Source organism: Acipenser ruthenus, chromosome 27 (assembly GCF_902713425.1).
Source record: "Acipenser ruthenus chromosome 27, fAciRut3.2 maternal haplotype, whole genome shotgun sequence".
Lineage (NCBI taxonomy): Eukaryota > Metazoa > Chordata > Actinopteri > Acipenseriformes > Acipenseridae > Acipenser > Acipenser ruthenus.
In genome coordinates, this window is record NC_081215.1 from 26,839,426 (window position 1) to 26,861,637 (window position 22,212).

The following is a 22,212-nucleotide window of genomic DNA, read 5'->3' on the forward strand; positions in this document are numbered from 1 at the left end:
TCTAGTCCTCTCTAATAGGCTGGCTGTGCGTGTTACAATCCGGGGGTTTCCCGATGGCTGAACCTGAATTGAAGTGCATTCTATTTGTATGTACAGTACAGTGTATTTTCAGATGTAGAATATACCTCTGTATACATTGACTGCGTCTCCTTGCATGACTATTAAAATCCCCAATACTATTCTCTAAAGGTTTGCTGCAAGTCCTTTGACAGCAGCTTGGCAGACTGAGAGCAGATAGATGGTCAGTTTGCAAATCCTTCCATGTCCGAAGCTGATGACCATGGGCCCTTACACTGCCTTTTCAAGAGACCGGTTGCCTCCCAGCAATAAGAGGAGGTGATCCAAAAGCAGCTTATTTTCTTTTCATTATTTTTTTCTTACATTTATTATAAGTTTTACCTCCGTTTTATCTTCTTCGCCTCAGTCAGTTGTTTAAGTAAGCATGAGTAAAATGTAGGTGTGACAGATAGACAGAGGTACAGACAGACAGACAGACAGACAGACACCACCAGGTATCCCCAGAATCTCATATTCTCATTTATGTTAATAATCGTAATACCAAGTTTCATGACGTCTGGATAATCAATACACGCAGGTGTTTGCTACCTGTCTGCCGTTACGTCACTCCCTTCTAGCGTTACCCCACGTGAAATGAGCAGGAACTTGGGAAGCATGGAGTTTTTTAAGGTTGTTTCATAGACAGTAGGTTCGTTTTATTTGTATCCAATATAACGAGCGGGGATTGGGGATTCCGGACCGCAGAAGCTGGGATCAGTGTTTTATTAGAAGCTTGGTGTGCTGACTATCATAAAGAAACATCCTGATTCCATCCATTCAGCTCAGTGTGTGTGTGTGTGTGTGTGTGTGTGTGCTGATATCCATTCAGCTCAGTGTGTGTGTGTGTGTGTGTGTGTGCTGATATCCATTCAGCTCAGTGTGTGTGTGTGTGTGTGTGCTGATATCCATTCAGCTCAGTGTGTGTGTGTGTGTGTGTGTGCTGATATCCATTCAGCTCAGTGTGTGTGTGTGTGTGTGTGCTGATATCCATTCAGCTCAGTGTGTGTGTGTGTGTGTGTGCTGATATCCATTCAGCTCAGTGTGTGTGTGTGTGTGTGTGCTGATATCCATTCAGCTCAGTGTGTGTGTGTGTGTGTGTGCTGATATCCATTCAGCTCAGTGTGTGTGTGTGTGTGTGTGTGTGCTGATATCCATTCAGCTCAGTGTGTGTGTGTGTGTGTGTGCTGATATCCATTCAGCTCAGTGTGTGTGTGTGTGTGTGTGCGTGCTGATATCCATTCAGCTCAGTGTGTGTGTGTGTGTGTGTGTGTGCTGATATCCATTCAGCTCAGTGTGTGTGTGTGTGTGTGTGTGCTGATATCCATTCAGCTCAGTGTGTGTGTGTGTGTGTGTGCTGATATCCATTCAGCTCAGTGTGTGTGTGTGTGTGTGTGTGTGTGTGCTGATATCCATTCAGCTCAGTGTGTGTGTGTGTGTGTGTGCTGATATCCATTCAGCTCAGTGTGTGTGTGTGTGTGTGTGTGCTGATATCCATTCAGCTCAGTGTGTGTGTGTGTGTGTGTGTGTGTGTGCGTGCTGATATCCATTCAGCTCAGTGTGTGTGTGTGTGTGTGTGTGTGTGCTGATATCCATTCAGCTCAGTGTGTGTGTGTGTGTGTGTGTGCTGATATCCATTCAGCTCAGTGTGTGTGTGTGTGTGTGTGCTGATATCCATTCAGCTCAGTGTGTGTGTGTGTGTGTGCTGATATCCATTCAGCTCAGTGTGTGTGTGTGTGTGTGTGTGTGTGCTGATATCCATTCAGCTCAGTGTGTGTGTGTGTGTGTGTGTGTGTGTGCTGATATCCATTCAGCTCAGTGTGTGTGTGTGTGTGTGCTGATATCCATTCAGCTCAGTGTGTGTGTGTGTGTGCGTGCTGATATCCATTCAGCTCAGTGTGTGTGTGTGTGTGTGTGCTGATATCCATTCAGCTCAGTGTGTGTGTGTGTGTGTGTGTGTGCTGATATCCATTCAGCTCAGTGTGTGTGTGTGTGTGTGTGTGTGTGCTGATATCCATTCAGCTCAGTGTGTGTGTGTGTGTGTGTGTGTGTGCTGATATCCATTCAGCTCAGTGTGTGTGTGTGTGTGTGTGTGTGTGCTGATATCCATTCAGCTCAGTGTGTGTGTGTGTGTGTGTGTGCTGATATCCATTCAGCTCAGTGTGTGTGTGTGTGTGTGTGCTGATATCCATTCAGCTCAGTGTGTGTGTGTGTGTGTGTGTGCGTGCTGATATCCATTCAGCTCAGTGTGTGTGTGTGTGTGTGTGTGCTGATATCCATTCAGCTCAGTGTGTGTGTGTGTGTGTGTGTGCTGATATCCATTCAGCTCAGTGTGTGTGTGTGTGTGTGTGCGTGCTGATATCCATTCAGCTCAGTGTGTGTGTGTGTGTGTGTGTGTGTGCTGATATCCATTCAGCTCAGTGTGTGTGTGTGTGTACGTGCTGATATCCATTCAGCTCAGTGTGTGTGTGTGCTGATATCCATTCAGCTCAGTGTGTGTGTGTGTGTGTGTGCTGATATCCATTCAGCTCAGTGTGTGTGTGTGTGTGTGTGCTGATATCCATTCAGCTCAGTGTGTGTGTGTGTGTGTGTGCTGATATCCATTCAGCTCAGTGTGTGTGTGTGTGTGCGTGCTGATATCCATTCAGCTCAGTGTGTGTGTGTGTGTGTGTGTGTGTGCTGATATCCATTCAGCTCAGTGTGTGTGTGTGTGTATGTGCTGATATCCATTCAGCTCAGTGTGTGTGTGTGTGTGTGTGCTGATATCCATTCAGCTCAGTGTGTGTGTGTGTGTGTGCTGATATCCATTCAGCTCAGTGTGTGTGTGTGTGTGTGTGTGTGTGTGCTGATATCCATTCAGCTCAGTGTGTGTGTGTGTGTGTGTGTGTGTGTGTGTGCTGATATCCATTCAGCTCAGTGTGTGTGTGTGTGTGTGCTGATATCCATTCAGCTCAGTGTGTGTGTGTGTGTGCGTGCTGATATCCATTCAGCTCAGTGTGTGTGTGTGTGTGTGTGCTGATATCCATTCAGCTCAGTGTGTGTGTGTGTGTGTGTGTGTGCTGATATCCATTCAGCTCAGTGTGTGTGTGTGTGTGTGTGTGTGTGTGCTGATATCCATTCAGCTCAGTGTGTGTGTGTGTGTGTGTGTGTGTGCTGATATCCATTCAGCTCAGTGTGTGTGTGTGTGTGTGTGTGTGTGCTGATATCCATTCAGCTCAGTGTGTGTGTGTGTGTGTGTGTGCTGATATCCATTCAGCTCAGTGTGTGTGTGTGTGTGTGTGCTGATATCCATTCAGCTCAGTGTGTGTGTGTGTGTGTGTGTGCGTGCTGATATCCATTCAGCTCAGTGTGTGTGTGTGTGTGTGTGTGCTGATATCCATTCAGCTCAGTGTGTGTGTGTGTGTGTGTGCTGATATCCATTCAGCTCAGTGTGTGTGTGTGTGTGTGTGTGCGTGCTGATATCCATTCAGCTCAGTGTGTGTGTGTGTGTGTGTGTGTGTGCTGATATCCATTCAGCTCAGTGTGTGTGTGTGTGTACGTGCTGATATCCATTCAGCTCAGTGTGTGTGTGTGCTGATATCCATTCAGCTCAGTGTGTGTGTGTGTGTGTGTGTGTGTGCTGATATCCATTCAGCTCAGTGTGTGTGTGTGTGTGTGTGCTGATATCCATTCAGCTCAGTGTGTGTGTGTGTGTGTGTGCTGATATCCATTCAGCTCAGTGTGTGTGTGTGTGTGCGTGCTGATATCCATTCAGCTCAGTGTGTGTGTGTGTGTGTGTGTGTGCGTGCTGATATCCATTCAGCTCAGTGTGTGTGTGTGTGTGTGTGTGCTGATATCCATTCAGCTCAGTGTGTGTGTGTGTGTGTGTGCTGATATCCATTCAGCTCAGTGTGTGTGTGTGTGTGTGTGTGCTGATATCCATTCAGCTCAGTGTGTGTGTGTGTGTGCTGATATCATGGCAGGAGGCTGCACCAACAGGCTCACTGCCCCTCAATGCAGTCTGATGCAGATTCATTATCATGCCCAGTTATTTATTAGATGATGTATTCCCCAATACATTCTTTACCTTTCACTCTGGATACAAGAAATATAAATATATGTTATTATATAAAGTGAAACAAAGTCAAATGGTTTTAATATAACTGATGTAAAAAACATGCAGGTGGTAATTGTTGTAGGTGGTCTGTTGAGAAACTGCATGGCACGTTCTTTTTGTTGTTTAGATATGTTTCCACCAGATGGCAGTCTAACCCAATTTAAGAAAAGAAACTGGCTTCCGCACATGAGGAACTTGGAACTATTTGTAACTAAGGAACTATGATAAACAAGTTTACCAAGCTTTTGAGGGCGGGGTGTGTTTCATTTAATGGAATATTATCCAGTTTGTTTTGGTTTTGTTTTGTTTTTTTTGTTTCAGATTCAGTTTCTCCTAACAGCACAATCCTGCTTTGAGTCTGTGGGTGTTGTTTGCAAGCTGCAGTGTCAGCTGCTTCACTGGGGTGTGGGAGTGTTTCTGGGCTGATGAGAAGGTTAACGCAGCATTTCCACAGAGCCTCGGAAACTAGCATTTAATGAGTTAAAAAAAAAAAAAAAAAACATGGCAGTAGCCAGGCAAAACAGACTCTTATAAAAGTTTAGCATGTTACATTTGCCATATGTGTGTGTGATTTTTTGTTTTGTTTGAAATATGCTTTACCATACCTCTCTGTGCTTTACAATGCTTCCCTATGCTTTACCATACCTCTCTATGTGCTTTACAATGCTTCCCTATGCTTTACCACACCTCTCTGTGCTTTACAATGCTTCCCTATGCTTTACCAGACCTCTCTGTGCTTTACAATGCTTCCCTATGCTTTACCAGACCTCTCTGTGCTTTACAATGCTTCCCTATGCTTTACCACACCTCTCTGTGCTTTACAATGCTTCCCTATGCTTTACCAGACCTCTCTGTGCTTCCCTGTGCTTTACCAGACCTCTCTGTGCTTTACAATGCTTCCCTATGCTTTACCAGACCTCTCTGTGCTTTACAATGCTTCCCTATGCTTTACCAGACCTCTCTGTGCTTTACAATGCTTCCCTATGCTTTACCAGACCTCTCTGTGCTTTACAATGCTGCCCTATGCTTTACCAGACCTCTCTGTGCTTTACAATGCTTCCCTATGCTTTACCAGACCTCTCTGTGCTTTACAATGCTTCCCTATGCTTTACCATACCTCTCTGTGCTTTACAATGCTTCCCTATGCTTTACCACACCTCTCTGTGCTTTACAATGCTTCCCTATGCTTTACCACACCTCTCTGTGCTTTACAATGCTTCCCTATGCTTTACCAGACCTCTCTGTGCTTTACAATGCTTCCCTATGCTTTACCACACCTCTCTGTGCTTTACAATGCTTCCCTATGCTTTCCCATACCTCTCTGTGCTTTACAATGCTTCCCTATGCTTTACCAGACCTCTCTGTGCTTTACAATGCTTCCCTATGCTTTACCAGACCTCTCTGTGCTTTACAATGCTTCCCTATGCTTTACCAGACCTCTCTGTGCTTTACAATGCTTCCCTATGCTTTACCAGACCTCTCTTTGCTTCCCTATGCTTTACTACACCTCTCTGTGCTTCCCTATGCTTTACCATGTTTTCACTGTGCTTTATTACGATGCTTTTACTGTGGTACCCTTTTACAAGAGGAAGCAGAAACAGTCTTCATATATAAAGAACACACTGCTTTTGTTAACGCTAGCCAGGGCTTCTAGTTATTCTGCCTTCTACTTGTGCAAAGTTATCTTTTCAGACACAATGAAGTCACTGTGTACAAATAAAAAGTGAATTAGTTGGTACATTATCATAACTTCCTCCTTCGTTTTGCATTCAACAGCAAGTATTTAGCAACGTGCCTATTGACTTCCAGTGTGCTGCACTTACTTCTTAGAAATGAATGAACTGTTTACAAAGCTTGTCTGGACCCCTGGCCCGGCTGTATTCTATCCTCGTTCATTGTGTACCAAAGTATAGTATTATTCAAGACTGGGGTATACTGACCGCAGAAAGCAAATCTGGAAGGCACATCCAGCCAGGGTTTACTTTGTGTCTGTGCTTTGAATTCTATTGTGTTTTTAATGTGGCACACTGTATGTGTGTGTATAAATATATTGTATTTTATACCTAATAAATGCAACTATTTTAAATACAACTATTTTAAAGATGAGGGTCTGTGCTTATTTTGGAAATACACTGCATTGTAGAATAACTTGTTTGCAGTCTCCGCTTGTGTGCTAATGGGCAGCAGTGTGGAGTAGTGGTCAGGTCTCTGGACTCTTGACCGGAGGGTCGTGGGTTCAATCCCAGGTGGGGGACACTGCTGCTGTACCCTTGAGCAAGGTACTTTACCTAGATTGCTCCAGCAAAAACCCAACCTAGGAGGCTGTTTGGTCCAGTGGTTAAAGAAAAGGGCTTGTAACCAGGAGGTCCCCGGTTCAAATCCCACCTCAGCCACTGACTCATTGTGTGACCCTGAGCAAGTCACTTCACCTCCTTGTGCTCCGTCTTTCGGATGAGACGTAGTTGTAAGTGACTCTGCAGCTGATGCATAGTTCACACACCCTAGTCTCTGTAAGTTGCCTTGGATAAAGGCGTCAGCTAAATAAACAAATAATAATTGTATGTAAAAATAATGTGATATCTTGTAACAATTGTAAGTCACCCTGGATAAGGGTGTTGGCTAAGAAATAAATAATAATCAAGGTGAAAGTTTACTTCAGAGCTGTGTATCACCTATTCCAGCCTGGAGTACTTTTAACTTGTTGGGGTTTTTTTTAAAAGGAAGCACCTGCCATGCGTAGCACACACTTTTGTGGGAGAAGCTCCGATTCCTGTCAGTATGACATCCACACACAGAGTTACATTCTCAAAGCTCTTTACTCCAGAACGTCATTAGCATAACATTTTCATGAAGTAAGAACACACCCAATAAGGTTATCAAACCAGAAATAAACGGGATGTGTCATACTGGGGTAGAATTGTAAATGGTGTTTTTATTTTATTTTTACCATCAGACAAAAAGCATGCTAATGACAATGTGCAGTACACAGGTTTAAAGTAAGGTACCTTACTCTATTTTAAAAAAAAAAACAGTGCTAGGGACGATTTAAAGTTCATGGCTTTGAGAATCTAACAACCCTATTGGTTGTTGCAAGTCACAGGAGCTTGGCTGGCAGGTGCTTCCATAACCGAAACTGTACAGGTTACTGATGCTTTTGAAGTGCAAAAGTCTAGAAAGTGCTCTCTCTCTCTCTCTCTCTCTCTCTCTCTCTCTCTCTCTCTCTCTCTCTCTCTCTCTCTCTCTCTCTCTCTCTCTCTCAAGGGTTCTATCCTGGTTCAATCCATCTGTTGTACCACTCCATCACAGCACAGGCTCTTGTGGGGGTCCACGGTCAGCGTCGATGAACTCTTAATTCACAATACTTAAAGCACTGCTTAAAAGTTTTGTGAAGCACGTGTCCAGTTTTCTTGTATGTAGGGTGACAGTGAAAACCCTGACACCTGTCATGCGGTATGCTGCACTGTACCACCCTGTTAGTGGGATATGCCTGTCTGTCTGTCCCTCGCATACCTGCAGTATTTTATACCATGTAACCATGCACACAGAGACAACACAACACAAAACCAATGTGCGAAGTAATTGCTGCCCTGTCATCATATTGTCAAGATAAGAACGCAACTGTTGATCCGTATCCTGCTGATCGGGTTCCTTTAGCTCCGCCCACAAGCCTTGCATTGTGCTGGACCTGCTGTCGCTTTACCTGCAGTGCCCAGGTGGAAATTACACAGCACAAATACAATACAATACAGTACCGCGAATTACCTGTGCAGCTTTACCTGGGCCACTGCGCAGGTAGGGCGAGTCGGAGAGTGTGTGAGGCTGAGACAGAGACACACGGCGTTTCCGCTGTTGATCCTTCAGCGAGGGATAAAGTCCACCGGGGATTGTGCCAGTGCGGCAGGCGACATAATAAGACACTTCGCTTCGGCTAGTCCGAGTCCCAGAGAGGAATGGCGCAGGAATCGTGAATGAACAGACTGCACTAGTGAAGAAAACAAGGGAAATAGGAAAGTATCGCGTTCTGTTTACTGGTAAGACAACTGTTGATATTAGCCTATTATGATGATGATGATGATGATGATGATGATGGTTTTATAAAACAATATTTATTAATGCAGTTATTAATTTGAAAAGTAAGGCCATCAGAAGTTTGGAAATGCGATTACTTTATTATTAAATACCACATTTTCTACTGAGTTTGTGCATACACATTTAAATGAATGTTTCATTCCATGCTCATATAATCCTATTTAAATGAATGTTTTATTCCATGCTCGTATAATGGTGTTAGTTTGGTGAACTTGTAAAATACAAACAAACTATTAATTCACAAGTATTCAGCGTTCTTTCAATAAGACCCCTTGGTATAGTTAATATGTGTGTACTGGACCTTCACTTTACAGTATGGTACTTGCCTATTGCAAATTACCAATTGTTTGCTGTATAATTGTGTTTAAAATGCCATCTGTCCATGTGTGTTGCCTCGGCGATTCTTTACTGTGACTGGGAACTGTAGTCAGGAGACACAAAGAACAACAGAAATAAGCCTGAGGAGAGTTGCATGGATACTGTAGACTCAGAACTGAGGAGAGTTGCATGGATTCTGTAGACTCAGAACTGAGGAGAGTTGCAGGGATACTGTAGACTCAGAACTGAGGAGAGTTGCATGGATACTGTAGACTCAGAACTGAGGAGAGTTGCATGGATACTGTAGACTCAGAACTGAGGAGAGTTGCATGGATACTGTAGACTCAGAACTGAGGAGAGTTGCAGGGATACTGTGTGTGTGTGTGTGCGTGCGTGCGTGAGTGCGTGTGGGTGTGCGTGCGTGCGTGAGTGTGTGTGTGTGCATGAGTGTGAGTGCGTGCGCGCGTGCGCGAGTGTGCATGTGCGTGTGTGCATGTGCGTGTGTGTGTAACACCTCTTCGGGAGCTGAGTCAGGCGAAAGCGCCTACAGTAAATGGCACAGGTTAAAAATAATTGTTGGCAGTGGTTACAATAAAAGCAATAAAAATAAACCTGACTAACAACTTTGAAATGCTAACCACACTTTTTATTACCACCAGGAGAGAAAGGCAACAAACTGCAAGGGGGTAGAAGCGGCCGGTTGTCGTGCCTTGCCCCATGTACTGTAAACATTTCCACAAGCGTTCTCGCACGTTTGGGGATGTGGTGAAGTTCACTACAACCCTGAAATGTGCGCATTCTGTCAGTGCAACAGCGTGCAGCTCCCATCCCACCCGTCCTCTCTGGAGAGCACTCTACCAGGGTGTGTGAGCACCATGGATAATTAATAAACCCTTTGCCTAGCTATCTTATATAGTTTATACCCGTGGGATGCGTGACTTAAACAGGTTATTGTAAGATGGGATGTTTGATAACAGAGCTGTTGTTGGGAGCTTGGCGCTGTATCAGGAATTGGCTTTTGATTGCATATTTACAAGCATGCCAAATATCGTGCTTCTAGGACAAAGTTCACTCTTCCCCTCATATTGTAAGCATAGCAGCTGGGGTCACCTATAGGGAACAGTGTAGAAAGGTATTGTAATCCAGGTTTAGTAGGGAAATCGGTCGCTCAAACTGTCTGGGGATGTTTTGATGCAGGCTGCTTTGCCTTGATACCGCAAAATGATTTTCACTGTTCCTGAGATTCGTCACCCAGCCCCTCAACTTCGACCCCAGGCCTCCAGAGGTGAAAGGTTAGTCTGGTGCAATACCATTAACCCAGTGCACCACCTACCCCTAAGAGAAAGATGGAAGTCTAGTCTATGGTAGTAACATTAACACACTGCGCCACGTGAAAGGCAGGTGTAGGGCATTAGGCACAGCCGCATGGAAACGTACATACTGTACTTTATCATTAATGAATGCTTTTCCCTGCACAGACAGCAGATCGGGGGGTGTCCCCTGTGCCCTGAGTGATGAGGGAAGCTAGCAGGGTAATTGCTGTGTGTTTCTGCAGGATTCGTTCTTGTGTTGTAAACAGTGTCAGCATGGGAAAGGAGCCTCTTGGGAGGGGGGGGGGTGAACTGCAGGCAAACAGGCTGCAGGAGGAGCTCCCTGTCGCTGCACAGCTCTCCAAAGAGACAGTTTAGCGGATTGTACCATGATGCTGTCGTCTGTAAGAGACTAGGAGTGTATGATAACAGGGCGGTTGTCGTGTTATTGGTGGCATTTCTAGACATGCCTTTAAACACACACTTCCTTGGAAATTGAAGAACGTAATAAAGTTTGTTTCACGTGCGTGAGGTTTTTCCGGTGAGCCCTTGTTTCTCAGAGCATGGGTTGAATGTTTTGTTGTGCAAATCTGCGCGTGTTGAAAATGGCTCTGAAGGTGTTACAGTAAAACGTTCCTCTTGAGTTTGACTGGAGGGAGGCTTGTGAACAGAGCCCGCGTGGGAGCCGCTGTGGCCCGTGGAATGTTTCTCTGGTACGACGCTGTGTCCGATCAGCCCCCGCGCTGCCAGCTGTGTGGCTCAGCCCCTCCGCATTGTAAAGAATGTGGTTAACAAGGGCACCATGGCAACAGCAGAGTCAACTGCAAAGCAACCAGGCAACAATAGCCCCGTTTTTCAACGACAGCATAAAGAAACCTGTTTGAGTATAACCCGTTTCAGCTATTCCTTTGCTATGCTTTGTGCTTGGCTCTGATTTAGTAAAGGGTGCTGTGCGTTTGCCGTGGTATCGACCTGCACTGGGGCAATTAGCTCCTGTCAGGACACCTGTTAAGCTGCAGAATCGGAGTGTTAGCAGTTCAGAATCGGAGTGTTAGCAGTTCAGAATCAGAGTGTTAGCAGTTCAGAATCAGAGTGTTAGCAGTTCAGAATCAGAGTGTTAGCAGTTCAGAATCGGAGTGTTAGCAGTTCAGAATTGGAGTGTTAGCAGTTCAGAATTGGAGTGTTAGCAGTTCAGAATCGGAGTGTTAGCAGTTCAGAATTGGAGTGTTAGCAGTTCAGAATTGGAGTGTTAGCAGTTCAGAATCGGAGTGTTAGCAGTTCAGAATCAGAGCGTTAGCAGTTCAGTGGCCTGGTGGAATGTTGAGGGACAATCCAATCAATAGAGCTGTTTGTTCCCACTGTAGCCCTTCGACCTCTGAGATGCAACCTCATGGTTACAGCATTGCTCATCCATCACTCACGAGAGAGATAAGATACTGTGTGTTATTAACATAGTACACTGATAATATACTGTAATGATATTGGATCACTTTGTGTGCATTTTAAAAAGGGGTCGACAGTTGTAGACAATGTCATTCCCTGTTCAGTGTCCCGCTGTCATTGTGGACTAAACCAGTTTAAAATAATCCTGTTCTTATTTCTCGCCTCCCTGAAATCCTGGAGTTACTTGAGGTTTTATTTTTTCTTCAACATTTTTCAAACTCAAATCTGCTTTGAAGAACAAACAAACGTCAGTGATTCGTGTTAGCTTGCTGAGCCAGTTAAGTTGCTAAACAGGTTCCTGAAATATTTGAAAGGAGGATGTGACCCACGCTTGGTCTGATCCAGCTCATAATGACGAACGCTTTGTTTTTCTTTTAATTCACCCCGAGAGTCTTTTCTAATGGATGTGATGAGAAAGCATCAAGTGGATGTTACCTTATAAAAGTGGACCATCATAAAAGCATAGCAAAGTGTAATAAAGCACAGTGAAAGCATGGTAAAGCATAGGGAAGCCCTGTAAATCCCAGAGAGGTATGATAAAGCATATTAAGAAAACATGGCAAACCATGATAAAGTATGGTAAATGCATCGTATAACAATGGGAGAGATTAGTGGGCAAATCTAAAGTGGTGAACTGTCATAAGGGCAATGCTGTCGCTTCGGCCTGAAGCTTATTATTATTTTTTTTACAAAGCCCTAAGGAGTGAATAACCTTTGACTGGCCTGCATAAGCACACAGCTGTTTTACAAAAGAATGACTGGATCACAGTAATGTGTGTTTAAAACCCTCCTACAGAAAACCTCCCTCTGCAATCCTCGCTCAGTGATTAACCTGCGCTTTACAAGTGACTTACGAGCAGGGTGGGTTACTGGGACAGGAATCGTTACAGTCCTGTGAACCATGGCAGGAGCATCGCAGAGTGTGGGAACCCGAAACAAAGTTCACTATAGTAAAACAGTTAGAAAGCATGGTAAAAGCATGGTAAAGCGTAGGTAAGCTTTGTAAAGCCCAGAGAGGCATGGCAAAGCATCAGAAAAGTACAGCCATAGATTGCTGTGCAAATGTATAAGGGTATGGGTGGTGCAAGACAGAAAATGCACAGGAAATGCATTGTTTACAGTCCTAATGATGTGAGGCATTGTAAAAGCCTTGTGAAAGTGTGAGGAGGTGTGCTTCACCGTTACCATTCTCATTAACCAGGACAAACTTGTACTATTACAGTTCTAGGTTTGTCAGTCTTAAGCACAGGTGTGCGTTTTGTTTCACAGTCAATGGCAGTTTTCTTTATTGTTCCTGGCATCATCCCGCTAACTCTACCCCAGCAGTATGGCACAGCCTGGATCCCAACGTTGGCAACATTAATTCTGCAGCGTTCAGCCTTCTGCTAACCCTGCAAGCAGCACGCTCCCCTCAGCCCCCTTCTTACAACGGTGCTGCAGTGTACCAGCAGGGTAGAGTGATTGAAATGGGCAACACATTTATAAAAAGGTTTTCAATAGGTCACTTTTTCCCCCCAAAGTTCCCCAAACTGCTGGTTTTGCTGGTAGAACACCAGTAGCAAAGTCTCTATAAAGGATCAGTATTTAACAGAGAGAGAGAGAGAGAGAGAGAGAGAGAGAGAGAGAGAGACACAGAGAGAGAGAGAGAGAGAGAGAGAGAGAGAGAGAGAGAGAGACTGTCCTGTGCATGAAAGTGTTAACAGATACTGTAGCTCAGGGCTGGGCAGCTCGCTTGTCTCTCTCAGAAGCTAATAATCAGTGGAGGGCCGTGTTTGGGAGTTTGAAAACACTGAGATTAGTATTGAGTCTGAGAGGAATGTTGTTTGCTGTAGGTTACAGAGTGTGACAGATAATGGGACGATCGCCAAAACAAATGGACTAGCTTAGAAGAATTTCAAAACAAGCCCTAACCCTAACGCCAGCCCTAACCCTAACGCCAGCCCTAACCCTAACCCTAACCCTAACGCCAGCCCTAACCCTAACCCTAACCCTAACCCTAATCCTACTCCTTACACTGCTGTCCAGTAGGGGGTGCTGAAGTGTGTATTTATGGATGGTTCTGGGTGCAGCTATAAAGAGAAGCTGTCCAGTAGGGGGTGCTGAAGTGCGTATTTATGGATGGTTCTGGGTGTAAGAGAAGCTGTCCAGTAGGGGGTCCCTTTCAGTCAAGGTCTTTGGTTCATTCAAGAAATGAATAATATACCTAGTCTGTTCCTGAAGAGAATGCCTAATCTGTTAATTACACAGTGCCACGAAATCCCTGAGCGGACCACCACTCTGGTAAAAGTCTAAGGGGCAGGAGAGTTTATTGGGCTTCATAGGCCCTATTTACTGGTCATGTCACGCAGTTATTACACTGCTGATAATATCCTACGAACACAGCGTGAACACAAGCAGGACTGCAAGCCCAGAGCCTTCAGGGTGACCCATGCATTTGCTGAGGCCGTTGTTATGGGTCCCTAGCCTCAGGCTTTGAACCCTGTTCCGCAGGAGTAGCTGCAGGGCAGTGATGTAACTGCTCCCCCTGTATTCAGGCAGGGCAGTAATAAACCAGCAGCGAGATTAATGACACCAGCAATGAATTTAAAGGGAGACTGCAGGATTGCTGTTTAAAAGTAAGGGTTTTGGAAACATTACATTCCAGTGGGTTGAAGTTAATGAGTTATATTAATGCATATTAATAAATAATGAGTTATACTAATTCATATTTGAATATACTTTCTGATGATTGTGGGTCAGCAATGGGGTCACTCAGTAGGCTTTATCTGAGTGTGTATCAGTATCACAGAGGCAGATCTACCTACGCCTTCACTGCTAGAAACCCATCAAACTGGACCGCCAGCTCTCTCACGAGAAAAAAAAAGAGATAAAATCTGGTCCCGGGTGATATTCCTTCTGATGCCACTTGTCTTAGTTCTCTCTCTCTCTCTCTCTCTCTCTCTCTCTCTCTCTCTCTCTCTCTCTCTCTCTCTCTCTCTCTCTCTCTCTCTCAGCTCTGAGGTCTCATTGTTAACGGTCCTTCTTCCTTCTCTTTCAGTTGGATGCTTTTAAACACCATGAGTCACGCGGGGCTCCCAAGCGGACATGCAGAGTAAGTGAACACTGTGGGTCTCAATGAAGTGAACACTAGAGTCTCAATGAGAGTGTGTTCCACTGTGTGTAAGGTGTCTGTTATAGAATCACTAGAGTCTCAATGAGAGTGTGTAACACTGTGTGTAAGGTGTCTGTTATAGAATCACTAGAGTCTCAATGAGAGTGTGTTACACTGTGTGTAAGGTGTCTGTTATAGAATCACTAGAGTCTCAATGAGAGTGTGTTCCACTGTGTGTAAGGTGTCTGTTATAGAATCACTAGAGTCTCAATGAGAGTGTGTAACACACTCGCTTCTTCATTATGTATTTCTCTTTAAGGTTTTTATGTTTTTAAAGGTAATGAATAACACTCACCCTCCTAACACACTGGTTTCTTGTTTTTGCAGTGGACTGGCTCGCTCTGACAGCACGGCGAACAAACTCAGCGCCAAGGCTTTGTATGGTAAGGGTGCTTTATTAAAACCATTGATTCAGACACTGCTGGCTGGTGTTTGAGAGACTCTTTCCAGGTCAGCATCTGCAGGGAAGGCGACTGGTGACTTGTAGTGGGAAGCTAGCTGTTATGGTGTTTGTGTGTGCGTGCGTGCGGGTGTGTGTGTGTGTGTGCGTGCGTGCGTGCGTGCGTGTGTGCATGTGTGTGTGTCTGTGTGTGTGTGTCTGTGTGTGCGTGCGTGTGCGTGTGTGTCTGTGTGTGTGTCTGTGTGTGTGTGTGTGTGCATGCGTGCGTGCGTGCGTTTGTGTGGCAGGGATGGTACTGGTTCCTGTGGGATGGTAGCAGCTTGTACTGTACAGGGGTCTGGGGTTGTGTTTCTGAAACCCTGCAGAGTGCATTGGTACATCCTGCTTGTTATATTCCTGTATTAGCGCCCTGGTCTGTGCGTTTGCATCTCCTCTGCTCGCTAGTTCTTGATCATTATCGAAAGCCTCCAGGAATGCAGTCTAACCTCATGTCTTGTTTGGCATTCTGGTTGTGTGACTGAAAACATGCAGTGCATTGAGATTGCAAACCTCTGCTCTTGTTTTATTTAGTGATCTACGAGGAGGACCGTGTGTAAAATGAACAATGCTACATTTCTGGGTTTCTGAGCCACCCGATGTAGATTGGATTGGGAAAATGTTTAACAGTGTAATAGTTTAACAGTTTGGTTGTTTATGTTTGTTTGGTGAGTGGGTGTAGAAGTGAGAGACGGTTAATGGGAAGTGCTTGCCTAGCTTGAACACCAGGGAGAGAGCGGTTCTGTTTTGTTTAAAACCTTGTGTTTGTTCCTGTGTTTGTTTTGAAACAATACAAGTCTGGGTACTATTTCAAGGGTGCAGACCAGCCTTGCCCAGAAAGCTGCCCCACAAGTCTGCAGCCACTTCAACATGTTTTGAGCAGATGGGTTTTTCACCATGCATTACCCTCCCTGTCTGCTTGAAATGGGACACACACACACGCACACGCACACGCACACACACACACGCACACACACACACACGCACACGCACACGCACACACACACGCACACGCACACACATACACACACGCACGCGCACACACACACGCACACACACACACATAGACACACACACACACGCACACACATACACATACATGCGCACACACACACCCACACACACAGACACACACACACAGACACACACACACACAGACACACACACACAGACAGCTAGGAGATCTCATATTCACTGGGTTCACATGCTTCAGCTCCTTGAGGCGCTCTCTTGGGCCTGAAGGTTGGATAAGCTCTTTCCTGAAGAAAGAGGGGAAGCTCCCTCAGATCATATCATCTCTGCCCTGCCTAGCGATGCCTTATCCTGCACAGGTGTTCAGTTGCTGGCCTTCTTTGACAATAACCTAGAACAGTTCTTACAAATGATACCAAACATTATTTTAATGGATCCAAACAGTGTGTTAATAAAGTCTTTGTGAATGTGGCGCGTCTGACAATGGTATGAAAGCAATCCTGTAGCTGTTTTTTCCCTGTTCAACTGAGACTGGCTTTCCACTTATTCTAAGCCATTAAAAAAGGGATGCAAATATTGTTTCATGATTCACTGCCTGTGCAAACAGAGGCACTGCTGGGATAATGAGAAAGGAGGGACTGAAGCTGCTCCTCCAATCCCAGATCGGAAACTAGCTCTTTATTACGAGTGATAAAAACCTGCTGGGCGTCGCGAGCCATTCCGTGTGTCTATGTGGAGAGCAGCAGGTGCAGGTGAAACGCTACCGAGGTACAGTACAGAGAATCCAATTCTATTACAAAGCTGAGGGGTTGAGGGAGCTGCGTCTGTCTATCTGTCTGTCTGTCTGTATGTCTGTCTGCCTGCCTGGCTGGCTGTCTGTCTGTCTGTCTGTCTCTGAGTTCACAGGGTAGGGGGAAATCCCCGAAATGCAGTTTCTGTGCTTCTGGTCTTTTTTAATGAATTGAGATTTGGTTGGGTTGGGTCACACTAAGGTTGAATTGAAGGCACTGTACTGTGTATGGTTGGGTTGGGTCACACTGAGGTTCACTTGAAAGCGCTGTACTGTGTATGGTTGGGTTGGGTCACACTGAGGTTGAATTGAAGGCGCTGTACTGTGTATGGTTGGGTTGGGTCACACTGAGGTTCAGGTGAAAGCGCTGTATTGTGGGTTTGGGTTTGGGTTTGGGTCTTGCTGGCTAAAATAAACTTTAAAAATTCAACGAGAAACGTTTTTCTTAGTGGGAGAGATGGCAGGCAGCTCAGTCTTCGGCTCATGTCTTCCAGTTTATTTTTGTATCGCTGTACTGGTTGTATTGTGATCTGCCCAGATTTCTGAGCATTTATTGAGGAAGTGTCTTTTATTTAATGCAGATTTTATCCACTGTGCCCTTTATCATACCTCTGTGCCCTTTAGCATTGTGACTGGGATCATTTACCATGCTTTCACCTTAACCCTCTGTAGTAATACTAAACGATATTTTAAAATTCAGTGATAAACGTTATGACTAGAAGTCTTTCTCAGTGTCTTCAGTGTGAATTCAATGATAAACGTTTTGACTGGAAGTCTTTCTCAGTGTCTTCAGTGTGAATTCAATGATAAACGTTTTGACTGGAAGTCTTTCTCAGTGTCTTCAGTGTGAATTCAATGATAAACGTTTTGACTGGAAGTCTTTCTCAGTGTCTTCAGTGTGAATTCAATGATAAACGTTTTGACTGGAAGTCTTTCTCAGTGTCTTCAATGTGAATTCAATGATAAACGTTTTGACTGGAAGTCTTTCTCAGTGTCTTCAGTGTGAATTCAGTGATAAATGTTTCAACAGGATATGTAGTATGGTACACTGTAGTAAATGAACATGCCCAGTAAGTTTCTGTCTTATCTGTGATGATGTAGCCTGGAGCATAATTTGATCAGATATATCGGAGCTAGCCATAAAAGAGCTTGCTTCAACACAAGGTTAACACACTGTGCTGTGATGTCTTTTACCGTGGAACGCTGCAGTGAATGAATGTAAATTGTACTACAGTATCATTTTCAGGAGGGATAGATGCACTTCTGGTGAAAGTGATTGGTCCAGCCCTTCATCTCCTCAGCCTCCTACCCCCCCCCCCCCCCCAATCCGAGTCCACAATCAGACCAAGCAGCAGCAGTGTCTCCCATCGATCCATCAATAAGAGATGATCATCTCCTCTTACCAGCACACATGCACGCACGCACAAATGCACGCACATACGCACGCACACGCACGCACGCACACACGCACACACACATTCACACACACACACACGCACACACACATGCACACACACATGCACGCACATGCACGCACGCACACACGCAAACACACGCCTGCTGAGCTGCAGAACGGGTGGGGGGGTCGAGTCATGTTTCATCACAGCTGTGACATCATCGCAGGGAGCGAGGGGGTTTGTGTTTGGTGGTGGTGGGGGGGTTGTGTATGTGTGGTTGGGGGGGGGGGGAGGTTAAGGTTCAAGAATTTAGAATGCAGGCAGGTTTTGTTTATCAGGAAAAGGGCCCAGTTATTACGTTATGGCTGTAGGGCATTGTGAGGGACGTTTTAAATAATACGCTTATAGGAAACAGTGGAGGTTGATCTGATTGACCTGTACCCCACTGAGATAAGCCAGGTTTGTTTTTTTGAGAATGTTGCAGCTTTATTACTGTTTACAGTTTTTGTATCGACCAGCAACCTGACTCCCCTCTCCATTCCACACTCAGTGATTGATTTCCCATGCTGGTGTGAGCTTTCTGTGCTTGCACTATTCTCTGATAGGCTACGTTCTGCTCTTACTATGGCAGACAATGAGAGTTTTCACAAAGGACTCCCCAGTTCAGTGTGTGTAGAGCGCCCCAGTTCAGTGTGTGTAGAGCTCCCCAGTTCAGTGTGTGTAGAGCGCCCCAGTTCAGTGTGTGTAGAGCTCCCCAGTTCAGTGTGTGTAGCGCTCCCCAGTTCAGTGTGTGTAGAGCTCCCAAGTTCAGTGTATGTAGAGCTCCCCAGTTCAGTGTGTGTAGAGCTCCCCAGTTCAGTGTGTGTAGCGCTCCTCAGTTCAGTGTGTGTAGAGCTCCCCAGTTCAGTGTGTGTAGCGCTCCCCAGTTCAGTGTGTGTAGAGCGCCCCAGTTCAGTGTGTGTAGCGCTCCCCAGTTCAGTGTGTGTAGAGCTCCCCAGTTCAGTGTGTGTAGAGCTCCCCAGTTCAGTGTGTGTAGCGCTCCCCAGTTCAGTGTGTGTAGAGCTCCCCAGTTCAGTGTGTGTAGAGCTCCCCAGTTGAGTGTGTGTAGAGCGCCCCAGTTCAGTGTGTGTAGAGCTCCCCAGTTCAGTGTGTGTAGAGCTCCCCAGTTCAGTGTGTGTAGCACTCACCAGTTCAGTGTGTGTAGAGCGCCCCAGTTCAGTGTGTGTAGAGCTCCCCAGTTCAGTGTGTGTAGAGCTCCCCAGTTCAGTGTGTGTAGCGCTCCCCAGTTCAGTGTGTGTAGAGCTCCCCAGTTCAGTGTATGTAGAGCTCCCCAGTTCAGTGTGTGTAGCGCTCCCCAGTTCAGTGTGTGTAGCGCTCCCCAGTTCAGTGTGTGTAGAGCTCCCCAGTTCAGTGTGTGTAGCGCTCCCCAGTTCAGTGTGTGTAGCGCTCCCCAGTTCAGTGTGTGTAGAGCTCCCCAGTTCAGTGTGTGTAGCGCTCCCCAGTTCAGTGTGTGTAGCGCTCCCCAGTTCAGTGTGTGTAGAGCTCCCCAGTTCAGTGTGTGTAGAGCTCCCCAGTTCAGTGTGTGTAGAGCTCCCCAGTTCAGTGTGTGTAGCGCTCCCCAGTTCAGTGTGTGTAGCGCTCCCCAGTTCAGTGTGTGTAGAGCTCCCCAGTTCAGTGTGTGTAGAGCTCCCCAGTTCAGTGTGTGTAGAGCTCCCCAGTTCAGTGTGTGTAGAGCTCCCCAGTTCAGTGTGTGTAGCGCTCCCCAGTTCAGTGTGTGTAGCGCTCCCCAGTTCAGTGTGTGTAGCGCTCCCCAGTTCAGTGTGTGTAGAGCTCCCCAGTTCAGTGTGTGTAGAGCTCCCCAGTTCAGTGTGTGTAGAGCTCCCCAGTTCAGTCACACACAGGGAAGGAAACAGTTAAAAGAAAGGAAGCCTCCCTCACCTTCCGTCGGTTTGGGCTTTTGGAAAGCAAGCTGAATAAATTGAGCGCTGCACTTGTCAGGAGTTAACAGCCCTGCTGTAATGCATGCAATGTTTTATGCACAGCCCTTTGTTCTGTGGGACAGTAATCCTGCATTAAGTCATAAAAGCCTCGGCAAACACTGAGACATAGAAACACAATAACAAAGAGCTGCCTGGGGCTGAGCTGACCTCTGGGGTGAACCAGCCAGGCAGGCAGGCAGACAGGCAGGCAGGCAGGCAGAAATCAGACACCATTATTTGTAGGTATAAATAGTAAATAGTACAGTACACTGCTCCACCCAGCAGCCATTAATGTCAGGGATTAAATGGGCACAGCGAAATGAGCAATAACAAAAGAGAAGCAAAGCAAAGTCCTGAAACGCACACACACGCTTCCAAACACATCTGTGTACTTATCCATGTGGGAGCTTCACACACACACACTTTTGTTTTTCACTGAGCTCGTAAGCTCGCACTGTGCCTTCACCACATTGGATTATTCTTAAACCTCCCCCTGATTTACTGCTTCCTGTCAGCTTGTGGTTAACCAGGAATTCAGCAAAACCGAAGCCCTTCTTTTCAGACCAGTCTTCATTCGGGTTTTGTGCCTTTTGTTTTTCTTGTTATTGTATTTTGTAATGCCAGAGCAGGTGTGCTCAGCACTGCCTGCTGTTTAGATGAATTGAACAGACCGTCTCTCTCTCCCCCCTGCTTCTGCTCTCAGGTGTCGTGTTGTCCGGTCCTGGCAGCTCCTCTGCAGCGACACACACACACACACACACACACGGACACACACACGCACACACGGACACACACATGCACACACAGCCTCACTGACAGGGGGAGGGATGGCAGAGAGCCCAGACCAAGCCAGGCTGTACGACAGCTCCATTACACTGACACACTTAGCCTGTCTGAGTGTCACTTCCCATACCCAGATATACCTTGCTAAAAACCTGGCTATTTTGTAAGTCACATCCTCATTGGAACCTATTAGCAGCTACTACAGTCTGAGAGAGCAGGTCTCACTCTCAGATTATTCTTGTAGTATAATATGCCTGTGTAGCTGCGTCGTTGCTGCCTTTTGAGGATCAGTGTAATTCCATTGCGAACTAACTACATTCTGTTGTGCTTGGGATTGAACTACTCTCATGTGAATAGAAAGGACTCCACCGACTGCATTAGCCTGTCTTTACTGGACAGTAAGAGCAATGATCTTTCTTGTGAGGTGTGGAGCACGCTGCTGTTCTTTCCAGGGGTGTATGAGGGAGCGGGCTGCAGAAGCTGCAGTATCTATGTGATTGGAGACAATGCCAGCGCAGGTTATTACAGAGCGTTCAGCCCCCAGCAGCTTCTTCTGTCTGCCAGCCCCTGTGTGTGTGAGTGGAAAAGGGCTTCAAGTTATCACGGAGAAAGCAAATCTACACTTCCCTATCGCTTGGTTGCTGTTTGTCTTCTCAAATAAAAAAAAAAGGCAAACCTGCCAGTAACAGAAAATAATAGTCAGAGAGCAGCGAAGGTAAACAGATCTTCACAGAAAGGAAACTCTATCCAGGTCACTGTGTACAGGTGTGAAGCATCTGATAAGAGGAGCTGCTCCAATGCACAAGGCTGCTAGCAGGACCGGGTATCTGGGTATTGTGAAGGTACAGTCACGCCCCCAACTATTCACTATCGTGCCTTAACTTTTAAAGGGACGTTTCATACTGTCCACGTTATCTTGGGTTTTCTTACCTGTTTAACAGTCGGTTCTGTGGGTGTTCTGTATGCATCTCTGCTGTTGTATCCAGAGAGATCGTAATTCACCACTTTGCGGTTTGGAACTTGGTTTCAGGAGACTTGGTTTCAGGCCGCTGCACGGCACACCAGGGGAGTCCTGGGGAAGTCACATTGAAACAGCTTTGTTCCAAAAAGATTAATCTGATTATTATTTTTTTTTTTTAATAAAATATCTGGCACGGTTATGCAAATAGAGCTGGAAAGCTATCAGGTGGGGGAGGTGCTCCTGTGTGTGATGCTGTCACTGGGGGAGGTGCTCCTGTGTGTGATGCTGTCACTGGGGGAGGTGCTCCTGTGTGTGATGCTGTCACTGGGGGAGGTGCTCCTGTGTGTGATGCTGTCACTGGGGGAGGTGCTCCTGTGTGTGATGCTGTCACTGGGGGAGGTGCTCCTGTGTGTGATGCTATCACTGGGGGAGG

General features: G+C 45.9%; 1 protein-coding gene across 2 annotated transcripts in view; it reads left to right on the forward strand.

Annotated features, from left to right (window-relative positions):
* The first annotated feature begins 7,812 nt into the window (after positions 1–7,812).
* LOC117432343 (epidermal growth factor receptor kinase substrate 8-like protein 2) overlaps positions 7,813–22,212 on the forward strand; it is a 30,781-nt gene continuing 16,381 nt past the window's right edge. For both annotated transcript variants that reach the window (XM_059002039.1, XM_059002040.1), the window contains exons 1-3: positions 7,813–8,181; positions 14,348–14,401; positions 14,789–14,844. In XM_059002039.1, the coding sequence (XP_058858022.1) occupies positions 14,352–14,401; positions 14,789–14,844 (106 nt within the window). In that variant the 5' untranslated portion in view covers positions 7,813–8,181; positions 14,348–14,351. The remainder of the gene's footprint in view (positions 8,182–14,347; positions 14,402–14,788; positions 14,845–22,212) is intronic.